The 13,288-nt window shown below is 34.0% G+C and overlaps 1 protein-coding gene across 5 annotated transcripts in view; it reads left to right on the forward strand.

The window, feature by feature from the left end:
• Nucleotides 1-13,288, forward strand: part of TUSC3 (tumor suppressor candidate 3) — a 207,297-nt gene that overhangs the window by 100,801 nt on the left and 93,208 nt on the right. For all 5 annotated transcript variants that reach the window (XR_001905363.1, XM_003902455.3, XM_017961787.2 and 2 more), the window contains exons 4-5: nt 2,856-2,996; nt 6,906-7,046. Coding sequence is in view for 4 of the 5 variants with exons in the window: in XM_003902455.3 (XP_003902504.1) it covers nt 2,856-2,996; nt 6,906-7,046 (282 nt within the window). In the remaining variant the exon portion in view is untranslated. The remainder of the gene's footprint in view (nt 1-2,855; nt 2,997-6,905; nt 7,047-13,288) is intronic.

Raw genomic sequence — 13,288 nt, forward strand, 5'->3', positions numbered from 1 at the left:
AGGCTCATGGCTTGCACCCTCCAGAGTAGTGGGTTGAGCAACACTTGGGCCTACTTGATCCATGGTGAGGGCAGCTGAGGAGAACTACACTAGAATGCAGGGAGTGGACACCCCAAGTGGCTCTGAACAGTGAGCTTTGAGGCCCCGTAGATACCCTAGGTCTTCCCCTGAAGAGCTCTGAAATGCCTTCAGGGTCTTTGTCCCATTGTCTTGATGAGTAATACCTGGCTTCCTTTCCATTTCTGCTAATCTCCTTATAAATAGTACTAGGCCACATTCTTGATACTCTCTCCTGAACATGTTTTTTATTGTTTACATACCCAGACTGGGAGTTTTCCAAATCTTTATGTTTTGCTTCCCTTTTAATTATAAAGTATGTCTTTAAATCATTTTTGTCTTTTTGTATTTTATATGCATTTGAAATAAGTCATACTGCATCCAGAATGTTTTGCTGCTTAGATATCTCTTCTGCCAAATATCCTCCTTCATTGTTGTTAAGTTCTGCATTCCATAAAGTCCTAGGACACAGACACACTTCAGCTCAGTTCTTTGCAGTTTGTAACAAGTATGGTCTTTTTTTCCAGATTTCAATACCTGTTTCTCATTTCCACCTGAGACCTCATCAGAATGTCTTTTACTGTCCATATTTCTTACCAGCATTCTGATCGTAACCACTTAAATCTCTGAGATGATGTAGACTTTCTCTGCAGCTTCCCTCTTCTTCTGAGCCCACTCCAGAATCACCCTTAGTGCTCCATTTATAGCAACCTAGGCTTTTTCTAGTATGCTTCTCCAGATTCTTTCAGTCTCTACCCATTATCCGGTTCCAAAACCATTTTCACCTATTCAGGTATTTGTTGTAGCAGCATCCAGTGCCTCTGAGACCAGCGTTTGTCCTAGTCCATTTTGGACTATTATAACGGAATACCTGAGACTGGATAATTGTAATGAACAGAAATTTATTTCCCATAGTGCTAGAGGCTGAAAGTCCAATATTTAACTACCAGCATCTTGCAAGGCACTTCTTGCTGCATCATCACATGGCAGGAGGTGAAAGTGTGAGACAGAGTCAAGAGGACGCTCAACTTGCACTTTTACAGTAGCACTAATCCCACCCATGAGAGTGGAGCCCTCATAGCTTAATCACCTTTTAAAGTTCCCACATCTTAATATTGCTACAATGGCAATTAGACTTCAACATGAGTTTTGGCAGGGACAAACATTCAAACCATAGCAGACATGGACCAACTATTAATCTTTAGCAGTAGTGTTTGAAGAGTACTAATGTAGATAACATGGAGGTAAGTAATGGAAATTTGATTGCATTTGCAGTAGTAAAAATGAGAAATTTTTGATATAGAGCCATTTATTTTGGGTATTCAGCTTGTTTGTGCTAAGTTGTGTGAAGCTCTATAAAATGATTTGGAGCTGTCTTGTAAATACGACTGCTGTAGCCACAGTTCATTTATAGGGCAAGACCTGTTTTGATCTTGACTATATCCTTGGTTATTAAACTTCGTTGTTATGGGGAGCTAAGCTTTTACTGTTGTATCGTTTGCTTGATGTCAACTGTGATCTAATATATATATATTGATTTTTGTTTTTCATTATTAGAAAATACTGAACTATGTTGCAAGTCAAGGGCTGAAAAATCTCTTGGCCTTTCATTTTAAAACCTTTTTTTGGTGGCCGGGCGCGGTGGCTCAAGCCTGTAATCCCAGCACTTTGGGAGGCCGAGACAGGCAAATCACGAGGTCAGGAGATCGAGACCATCCTGGCTAACACAGTGAAACCCCATCTCTACTAAAAAAAATACAAAAAACTAGCCGGGCGAGGTGGCGGGCGCCTGTAGTCCCAGCTACTCGGGAGGCTGAGGCAGGAGAATGGCGTGAACCCGGGAGGCGGAGCTTGCAGTGAGCTGAGATCTGGCCACTGCACTCCAGCCTGGGCGACAGAGCCAGACTCCGTCTCAACAAAAAAAAAAAAAAAAAAAAAAATTAAATAAATAAAACCTTTTTTTGGTAATTCCTGGGCAACAGAAATTTTATTCGTATATATATGTTTGTAGTTTATTCCTTACTGCAAATTAACCTGATACATGTTTTTAGATATTATATTGTTAAATAAGCACCATTTATATTAGGGTAGTGTTCTGTTTAGTATACTTTTCGAATAGAAATTACTTGTAGAAAATATTTCTGAAATATAACCAATTTAAGACAGTTGAGTTAATAGACAAGTTGAGCGGAAGAAGAGTGTTATTGAGGATTTCTTCTTAATTCTCTGGTAAATTTAACTTGTTTAGAGCAGAAATGTTGGTTTCTCTTTCATAGTCATCATCATTACACAAAAAATAAAGTCTTTTACATTTGTAATAGGGAATTCAATCTACTTGTAGTTTGTTGGAAATTAATTCCATAATATGCTTATTTTTTAAAAACGAATTCCAGTACTTTTTAAAAATAACTGCTTAGGAAGTGAAATAATTCATGTAATACCAAATTGCTATATTTCTACTTTGCACTTTCAGACACTTTTTTTACCCTAATTATAGAATTCAAGAAAGGAAAAAGAATGAAATGACTTATAAAATATAGAGAATATAATGCATGGTATGAATGATGTATGTTAAATGTGAGGATTCAGATAACTTAGTCAAATTTACAAGTTCTTTTTCATCCAGTAGTGAATTAAGATAAATAAAAACAGAAATTTACCTCTGGAAAACCACTTGGATTTTCATAATAAATGCTGTTTTCCCCAAATTTCTACAGAAAAAGCATAAAATGTTGGATTAATGATCTATAATGTGGGGATGATACTATATTTAGTATTTTTTTCCTCATGTTTTACAGCTCAACATGAACTCTGCTCCTACATTCATGCATTTTCCTCCAAAAGGCAGACCCAAGAGAGCTGATACTTTTGACCTCCAAAGAATTGGATTTGCAGCTGAACAACTAGCAAAGTGGATTGCTGACAGAACGGATGTTCATGTATGTTTTTATTCCCCGCAGTTTTAATAATCGGCTGGTTGGTTGGTTTGTTTGGAACATTTTAATAAGGCTACACTAATATTTTTGAATTTCTCTATCGTTATTTCTCCTTGCGTAGAGAAAACTCTGTTCAATCACTGCAAATGATAAGTTGAACTTGGACTGTTAGGTGTATTCAGATGGTTTTTAAAATAATGGTTCATTGATCTTTTAAAAGCCATTAAAAAGTACAAGAGTTAAGCACAAGGTAATTTCAGAGGCTAAAAAACATATTTGAAACGTTTCAGTGGTAGTAATCAAGGAAATTCTAATTAAAAAGCAAGATATATAATTTTTATCTATCTTTTGGGCAAAGAGAAAAGGTTAATAGCCACCTTAAAGCTATATGGGAAAATATCTACTCAGATTTACTGCTTTTGAGACTATAAATTGGTGTAACCATACTAATAGCATGTGTCATGTCTTTATATAATATAGCTTAACAATTCCACCTCTACGAATTTAACCTAAGGATGCTATCAAGGATGATTTAAATTTTTATCCATAGAAATTTTGAAAATAATACTCATTTTATTGGGAAAAATTGGATATGAATCAAATGTCTAAAAATAAGAATAAGTAAATATACTATGGCATAGCCAAAAAATGATTTACAAGAATATTTTACCTAGAATGAAGCTTAAGGTGTAAAAAGCTTCCAAGTAGGTTAGAAAAATAGTATTAGTTAATGGTATGATCTATTAGTTTGTTGTAAAGGGTAAATATGAGTATAGATAGACATATACAATTTATTATGGAAGGAAATGAAGCTAAATGTTGATGATAGTTGATACTTACTTGGAGATTTTATGACCATGTTTTCCCTACTCTCACAACTGTTTTTGACAGTAAACAATTGGAGCCAGTTATTTTAAAAGTATGTTCATGCAGGCAGTAATACAGAAGCATTAATTTTTACTATAAGGTAGAAACACATTTATTCTGAGTCAAGGTGGTAATCGCCCATATGGTACCAGAGTCATTGTAAAATTATATCAGTGGTTTTAATGACATTTTGGTGAGTAAACTTATTTCCTAATTCTTGTCATTTTTTTAATGATTTGGCAAATATTTTGTTATGTAATGTATCATTTAGTTGGTGTAAGACATTAAGAGTAATATTGAAAGGGTACTATTGTTTCCTTATAAGAAATACTAAATTTTAATCAGAAATTATTCAAACCTGTCTCCCTAGCAGACTTACACATTTAGTCGATAAACTTTAAAAAAAAAAAAAAAAAAAGCCCAAAAAACTATATGTGGAAATAATTTCTAAAATGTTTTAGAAATGAAAACAGTACAAATAATGCCAATGTATATCCTTTATTTAGGTTCAGTGATTGATAACATTTTATTCCATCTGCTTTGTGATTGTCATTATCCCTGCTACCCCCATTGTCTCTTTACCTCTGCACACATGCAGACACATATACAGTTTTTTCTTTCTGAAAAAAATAAGGGTGAATCGCATTTTGAAAGAAATAAGCAAAGCAGTTATCAACTTCATAGGTTTACATTTACATATTACTTTTATTTGAGCTACCACTACCCATATTACAATTTTGTCAAGCGACCTAGTAATATCCTTTACATTTTCGCCCTTCAGTACAAGATTTGATCTACAGTGAGATATTTTGTTTAATTGTCATGTCTTTTAAGCTTCTTTTAATCTGGAATATTTCTATAGCCTATCTTTTCTCTTTAAAAACATTGACACTTTGGCCGGGCGTGGTGGCTCGAGCCTGTAATCCCAGCACTTTGGGAGGCCGAGACGGGTGGATCACGAGGTCAGGAGATCGAGACCATCCTGGCTAACACAGTGAAACCCCGTCTCTACTAAAAAATACAAAAAACTAGGCGGGCGAGGTGGCGGCGTCTGTGGTGCCAGCTACTCGGGAGGCTGAGGCAGGAGAATGGTGTAAACCGGGGAGGCGGAGCTTGCAGTGAGCTGAGATCCGGCCACTGCACTCCAGCCTGGGCGACAGAGCGAGACTCCGTCTCAAAAAAAAAAAAAAAAAAAAAAAACATTGACACTTTGAAGAATATAGTCCTTTGCTACTTTTTAAATAGAGTGATCCTTATTTGTTCTGCCTCATGTTTGTTCATGATTGACTTCTGCTCATGCAGCCTTGAGTATAATACTATATAGGTCCTGTTTTGTTTTAATCACCTCAATAAGCACGTAATGTCCATCTGTCCTTCACTGGTGATATGAATTTCAAATATCAAGATGTTTCCCATTTTTTCATGGTATAATTACTGTTTTTCTTGGTAATAATAAGCTATGTGGAAATACCTTAATATCATGCAGATATCCTCTTCCTTCAAAATTTTCTTTTAGATTTAGCATACATCGATGATTCTTGCCTGACACAGTTTTTACCATTATGGTTACAAAATGATGATTCCAATTCTAGGTCTTTCTTCATATTTGTATTTGGCCCTCAGCATTCTACTGTAAGAGTCCCACTCCATCCATCCATCCATCCATCCATCCATCCATCCATCCTCTAATTATCTGTCATTGGTATGAACTTATGAATTGTGTTTTCTGAGTATTTTGGATTTGACATTCTAAAAAATCTTTCCAGCTGGGGAGAGTGTACCTCTCTTGGGGCTAGCCAGTTCCTAAAGATAACAAGCCCAGCCAGGAATAAGTCTTTGATATACTACTAACCAGTCCATAGCCACACTTCCTGTCTCTGGTCCGTACACCCTAGGAGACAATATTCCTCTGCCTTAATCATCTCAGGGCCAGGTACCAGACAACTAGAGACCACTCCTATAGCCCACAGCCCACCAAAATTATTTAAACTAGTCAATCCTAAAGTGTTTACTCTGCCCTGCCTTGCCTTTCCTATGCAAACTCCAAAAACGAGAGTGGCTTAACTTCCCTTCACTTGTATCTTCTGCCACCTGACCACTCTGGTGTCTCTCCCATGTGACCCTGTATGGCGTAGCATGCCTCTTGTTTCCAGGAGACCTGTGAGTATAATCAACCTTGTTTTCATCTGATCTCCTATGTCTCCTGTCCTGGCTGCACCTAACTGATGTCTTGTAAAAGAATACAAGACATGTTTTTCCTCTGGTGGTTTGTAATTTACTGCTATTCTGAACTATTTTGGTACTAAAATTGTTGTAGATTTGACTAGTGAGAGCCTCTTGTTGCTGGCCCCTATGCTCTTATGACATCTTTCCATCATTTTTCTTTTAAGTGTTTTCTTATTTTATGACATAACAATTTATTCCAGGCTCATTTTGTATCTACCTATCTATTTTGCCCAGCACTCAATTAGTCATCTCTTGTAGGAGTCCTGCTTTCTTTTAGTAGGGAATGTTATTGGAACCAAGATAGGTATACACATTAGAAGTCATGAGTTCAGACCAATTAGATCTATTTCTAAAGATAGTCTTCATGTTTTAAAGGATACCATCAAAAAAGTAGCCCACAGAATGGGGGAAAATATTTGCAAATAATTTTTCTATAAAATACTTATAGCTGGTGTGTCTATCTCTATGCATTATATATATGAATGACTCTTACAACTTAAAAAGAGAAAACCCAATTAAAAATGGGCAAAGGATCTGAATGGGAATTTCTTCATGGAAAAGATACAAATAGCCAATAAGTACATGAAAAGATGCTCAGCATTGTTAGTCAGCAGGGAAGTGCAAAGTCATTTTACATAGCCATTATGTTTTAAGGCATATATCTTCGACTCAGAATGTAAGTAGTGCTAGTGCCACATGTGAAAATTTGGATGGCATGTTTCTGAGTTCTCTGTGTTGAAAGTCACGAGGACTGGAATATGATCAAGAGAAGAATTTTATTTAACTTTCACTTTTAAAATTTCCATTGCATTTTTGCAGATTCGGGTTTTCAGACCACCCAACTACTCTGGTACCATTGCTTTGGCCCTGTTAGTGTCACTTGTTGGAGGTTTGCTTTATTTGAGAAGGAACAACTTGGAGTTCATCTATAACAAGACTGGTTGGGCCATGGTGTCTCTGGTATGTTAATACATTGTGCTTTTTTTTTGTTTGTTTCCTATTCTTTGTATAATAGTATAAGTTGTATAATATTAACATAATGAGCCAGATTATAACTATAATAGAACTCAAGTCTGAAAGAGAAGTAACTTTTTAGAACTTGGATAATGTAGTTTGAGTTTTCTGTCAGCCAAAACTATGCTATCTTCCTTCAACTTTTCACTGCTAAAATGTACTGTCCCTCTGTGTTTTGCACAAGTGCTAAATAAATACGTGTTGAATACATCTAGAGATATGGTAAGACTTGATCAGTATTAATAGCTCAGAGTAATTTGCAAGTGGTTTGGAAATTCAGCTATTTCTGAATTTCTTATTCAGCTGTTCCTTTTCTGACAATTGTTTCTTGTGTATCTTCTATGTGACTGATATTTGTTAGATACTGGGGATATAAAGTTGAGAAATACACTCTGCGTATGAGAAATGCATTCTGGGGATACAGAGTAATCAGCAAATGGAGTATAAGATTATGTGTGCTATCATGGCAGTAAGTAACAAAGTATTGTAGGAACACACAGGAAAGAAACCTAACCTAGAGTAAAGGGAATCATGACAGGCTTCCCAGACTGTGACAAGAGCTGAATTCTGTAGAACAAAATGAAATTCTAAAGTCGTTAAGGCCAAGTGTTCAACGTAAGTGAAGCCTGGGATATTCGGAGAACTACAGTTGTGTGGGGCTACAGCAGTGATGGCAAGGTAGGAGGGGGCAGAGATGACATTAGAGTTCAGCAGTTCCCAGCTCATAGCCACTAGACAAAAATCATTAGGATTTTATACACAAAACAGTTCGGGTATAATTGAAAATAAAATCTCTTTCACAATAGGAAGGAAAAATGTAAGGTACTTAAAAATAAATCTAACAGAAAATGTATGAAATATTTATGAAAAGAATGTTGAAATTGAGACTAGATACATATATGTAGATAAATACGTTATATATTATGTCAATGTATGTCTATTATAGATAAGTATTATCTGTAATATAATAATAAAAATGTTATTATATTAAAGATATAATGTATTATGACTACATACAATGTATTATATCTATAATAACATAATAGATTTTTTACAGCTAATTGTCAGTTTGTTTCTTTTGCTTTCTGGCAGTAGCCCTTCATCGTTCCTATTTTATTTTTACTAAAAAATTAGGGGTCTTGATGACTAAGTTGGAAGTGATAGGACAGACTGAGAAGCCGCCCAGGCAAGAGTCACCTTGAAGCAATTTCATTTTCTGCAGTAATACCTAGAGCTTAGAAATTCAGACAGAACCTCTGTGGCTTTCTAGTAGATAGTCAAAATACAAATTAGATGTTTGGCCTTTTAAGAGCAAGGAAGATAAGATTTTTTTTAAGGAAAATTTCTTAATGTTGTTTTCTCATTTTTGATGAATGAGTTAAAATGGATTAATTAATTGTACTGTATTTAAAGTTATTGGACACTACAGGTGACCTTAATTACCTTAGTCATTAAATTAAAAAATGTTTTGGCTTTTTTCCATGCTAGTTTTCAAGTTGCTTCACTCAGTAAAGCCTCCCAGGTTTCTTGGTAAAAATGCAGTACTCTCACTGTCTCGCTGGAAAATTAAAACTTCTTTGGTATTTAAGAGTTAATGTCACATCAAATCTTGTTACTGCTTTAGTCTACCAAAAATTGATATAGTCTCATCTGTGAATTACATTCAAATAACATTAACATACTTACATTATTCTTATTCCTCAAGAAGAGGCCCAGAGCTATTGCATTGTAAGCTAGTAATAATTGACATTACTCTTTACGGATCTCTTTCTTCTTTGGGGTATGCTTCATAACTGCGCAGAGGAATTTATATTGGCCTCATTTATAAGAAAGGAAACAAAGATTCAGTAATCTCAACTTGCAAAAGCTTACATAGCTAGAAAGCGATTGAACTGGGATTTGATCTTACTCATCTGATTGCAAGTTCTGTATTGTTTACACGAAGCTGGGCTTCTTTAAATCTGGACATGTATCTTATATGTTGGTCATTCTACTCAGTAGATACAACGAGCCATTATGACTGCAAATAAATTCACAGAGGAACATTTATACGATATATAGATGTTAAATACTTCAGTTGATCAATTTTCTTGAAAACCTCTGCTATGTTATACATATTTTTTATTATTATTATTTTGCTGTTTTACTGTGAATCTTGGAAAGTGAATTAACTTGGCATGGAAGAAGATAAATTCCAAGATATCTTGGCAGGTATGCCTGCTCCCCAGTCACAGCCTTTTAGAAGTCAATAACAGGCTGCAGAGAACAGACATGTTTTCAAACAATGTGTTTTAAAACACTACCCTGATAATATAATGTTAAACAACTTTTGTAATACTTTTCTGCATCTCTTCCAGTTTTTCTCATTAATACAGAAATACTTCTGTTTGATAGTCTTTGGCAACTCTTTAAATTATTTAAACAATGAGATTAAATATATAATATATAAATTACATTATATATTTTATGTATATAATTTATATTATATAATTTATATTACATATATGTATATATAAATATGTAATTTGGGTCTTCTTTACCATTTCTGCCTGATACCACCACCATTACCATCACCACCAAAGTTGATTGTTGCTTATAAATTGAAAAACTGAATTTGTTCATATGCAATTTTTCTTATCCTACTTTTGAGGTTTCCTTAGAAAGTTAAGAGACTGTCCAAAATGCTGCCCTATTCATTCAGATTCTCAAACATTTGCCTATTTAAAATAACTAATATCTCATTTTTCCTTGAAAGTAAGGAAAAAATATATATATTTTTAAATTTGCCAAAATATTGTCATCTCACTTATACAAACTCTGATGAAAGCCTTTGACTGGACAGTAAAAGGACTGCTCTTAAAATAAAACAGTAATGAACCATATAAGAGTAGATAACTTGCATAGAACAACAAAAAAAATGTGTACAAAGGAAGGGAAATGAATGAGAGAAATGTCTGTTACAGAATCTCTAGCCCCATGCTAACTTTTTAGTAAAGAACAAGTCTAGGTACAGTTAGCAGTGGTGTCTTTTAATCATTTAACCTATACAAAAGTACTTCCAAGGAAAATTATTTACTATTACGAACACTTAGTCCTGGGTAGACTGTATTCTAAGGCTGGTATTATTTTTTTCTTTTTTTACTGTGTTATTTTATTGTATGTGACTTAAAGGTAGGATAAGAATGAAGTGTATGCTGAGGGAGAGGAAGTTATCATATGCTTTAGGGTGTAGGATGGAGACAGAAAAGTTGCAATTTTCTGAAATAGGAAATTAATATATGTAAATATTAATATATGGAAGTAATATGTACAAATATATTATTTTGCAATATATTTAAACAATGAGATTAAATTTGCAGTATATTGCAATATATTGCAAAGCAATATGTGCAAATATTAAAACATACATATATGTTAGAATTTCCTGGTTCTGAGTTTTAAAAAAGAGCTACAGGTATTCATAACTAAATCTTCCTGGTCTCATGCTTTCTAAGGGGGAAAAATTTTTATTAACTACTATTTATAGATCCTGATGATTGTTTGTGGAACAGAATATGTATCATTGATTGGTTCTGCTTTCACTCCCTTCTGCCTTCCCTCACCCCCTAAACATGGAGGATGATGGACAATAAGCATATACATTACTGGCTTTATGATAAATTTAAGGTAGAATTATTGAGTAAAATATTGAAATATACTAGTACATAATTTCAGAGATTGTAGCATAGATACGTAGTTTATGGTCTTGGGAAAACAATATTGACTTGGAACCAAAATGAGTTAAAATAGTATGTTTTGTAGCCCATGATGAAGATCTTCATGGCAACCTAAAGGTCTTCATAGGTTACTGTCATTTTAAGCCAGAAAATATTAGTAGGATAAGTAGTAACATTCATTTTGAACCCAGGAAAATATCCTAAGGATGTGCTTCTAAAAGCATGAAAGATAAAGCATCATTAAAATAATCTAATAACACGACCTTATTATCACAGTAAATCACCGTAGGATAGAAGCTGTTTTCTACCTTTTAATACTGTGTATTGTAGGATGATTCATATACCCTCATGTTTCTGCTGCCCCAAATAAATTATGTCATTTTAATTAATTTTTTTGAAATCTTTAGCATTGGAGATTACTATGCAGCATTATACAATATTTACATTCATGAAAGATACTTTGGCATGTACTCATTGTGATTTATCAGTAGAAATTTATTTCTTGTGACCATTCAAAGCTACAGATGACTTTGAGTTCAGATGGGGATAGAAAAGGGTCTTTTTTCATCCAAATTTATTTGAATAAAATTACATAACTTTTATTATATACATATGATCTTTATTTTGTTCTCTTTAAAAATGAGAAGCAAATAATTTCTGATAATATTTTTTTCAATAAAGTAATGTTGTTTTTGGATGGCCCCAGACAGTTTTGCTCATCAGGCGACTATGGCAATTGGCCATTTGGAGTTGGGTATGGTTTTTGCAAAGAGGTATTTCTATGTGTAGCCATTTGTGTAGAGTTAGGAAAACAGAAAATAAAATGAATTCGTATATTTTTAGGATATACTTAATATATCTAATTCTTAATTTTCTGTAGTAAGAGGAAGCATTGGCCTCAGTAACTCAAAGTACATTTTAAAATTACTCATATATGGATAGATTTTAGCATTTGAATGTTGTTGGCTGAGTCTTTGCTTATCTTAATATAAAGTCACAATTGAATAAGCCTCACTGCGAAGTTCCATGCATGGATCTACTACACTTCGTGCACGGCTCATCTCCTTAATCCAACTCAATAGGGGTTATAAATACTTGTTGAAATTGTTATCCTCAATGCATAATTTCCTTTCCATGGAATTAAAGACTTAAGCTTTTTTTTTTGTTGCTGTTGCTGAAATGACTGTAAAGATACTTCCCACCTTTCCCTTTTTTTTTTTTTTTTCTGTAATGAATGCAGTATATCGATTGAGTTTAAATGAAAGAAATAATGGTAGTATTTCTGTTTAACACTGAAACCAAGTTATAAAAAATCAACAGTAAATAATTCACTTGTGAACAGTAGAAATGCATAGTGTGTAAATTCACTGATTTGCATGTCTGCTGTTACTCTGCTGATTTATACCACCTGTTTATTAAATAATGTCATTAAATTAAAAACATTTTTATATTTTTAAAAACATGGAATACACAAAGGATTGTATAAAATGTGTATAGGATATTACATATTTTCTGCATAGTTAGCATTAAAAATTTCACTTTCACTAGCAGCTTATTTTAATATTCAGCTGATGAAGATACCTTCAGATTAGCTCGGGGTCTTATTTAAATTTTGTATTTTGCAGAAGAAAATGCAAACTTTTGATTTGTAAAGCTATATCAACTGCATAGTGGAAATCTGTGAAATAATTATGAACTCAACGTGTTGAAAGCATATAATGATTATTTTTCTTTTTAAAATACAATGTGAAATGTTTTCCCCAAACCAAATCGCTTATGAAAGTTCACTGTATAGAATAGTTAAAAGCAAAGTTGCTGTAGTTGAAGTGAGTGTGAACATCTTGAGCCTTTGGAGAACTGTGGGATCTGAGCAGTTTGTTTTGAAAAACAAGGACAATAGACGCTTAAAGGTGGGTGCCTTGAGCCGGTGGTGTTCTCAGCTCACCACAGGGCTGTGGAAACCTCTAGATGTGAGAAAGATAACACATGGTTGTGTTCAGTTGTGTTTATTGAATGCTTGCCTGTTATATAAATGTAGTGTTCTCCGACTTACATGAAAGTAAGTGTTCTCCGACTACAGTGAGGTGTAAGGATTGGTATCTGTTTTGCACATGGAGCCACAGCATTTTGAATTGTACCTCGCATGTAGAAAGTGTTAATTATTCGTTGAGTGAGTGAAAGTTACGTGAATAAATAGGTTTAAGGACGTTATAAAACATGGTTGTTTTTTTCACTGTTACTTAGAGCATTGTAGGTCATGGCTGGGACTAGTACATTTATTTTCTAGAAATCTTATATATTCACATATTGATCAGTCTTAGAATAGTGATTCTTTGTTTCAGTGCATTTACCTTTTCTATGTTTTTCATGTTTATTCATTTATTGACCATTCAACAAGAGTTTGAAAGCTACGATGTATCAAAATCTGTGAAGAACCATGTGGAGATACAAAGATAAGACAAGTTAAAAAGA

Source organism: Papio anubis, chromosome 8 (genome assembly GCF_008728515.1).
Source record: "Papio anubis isolate 15944 chromosome 8, Panubis1.0, whole genome shotgun sequence".
Taxonomy (NCBI): Eukaryota; Metazoa; Chordata; class Mammalia; order Primates; family Cercopithecidae; genus Papio; species Papio anubis.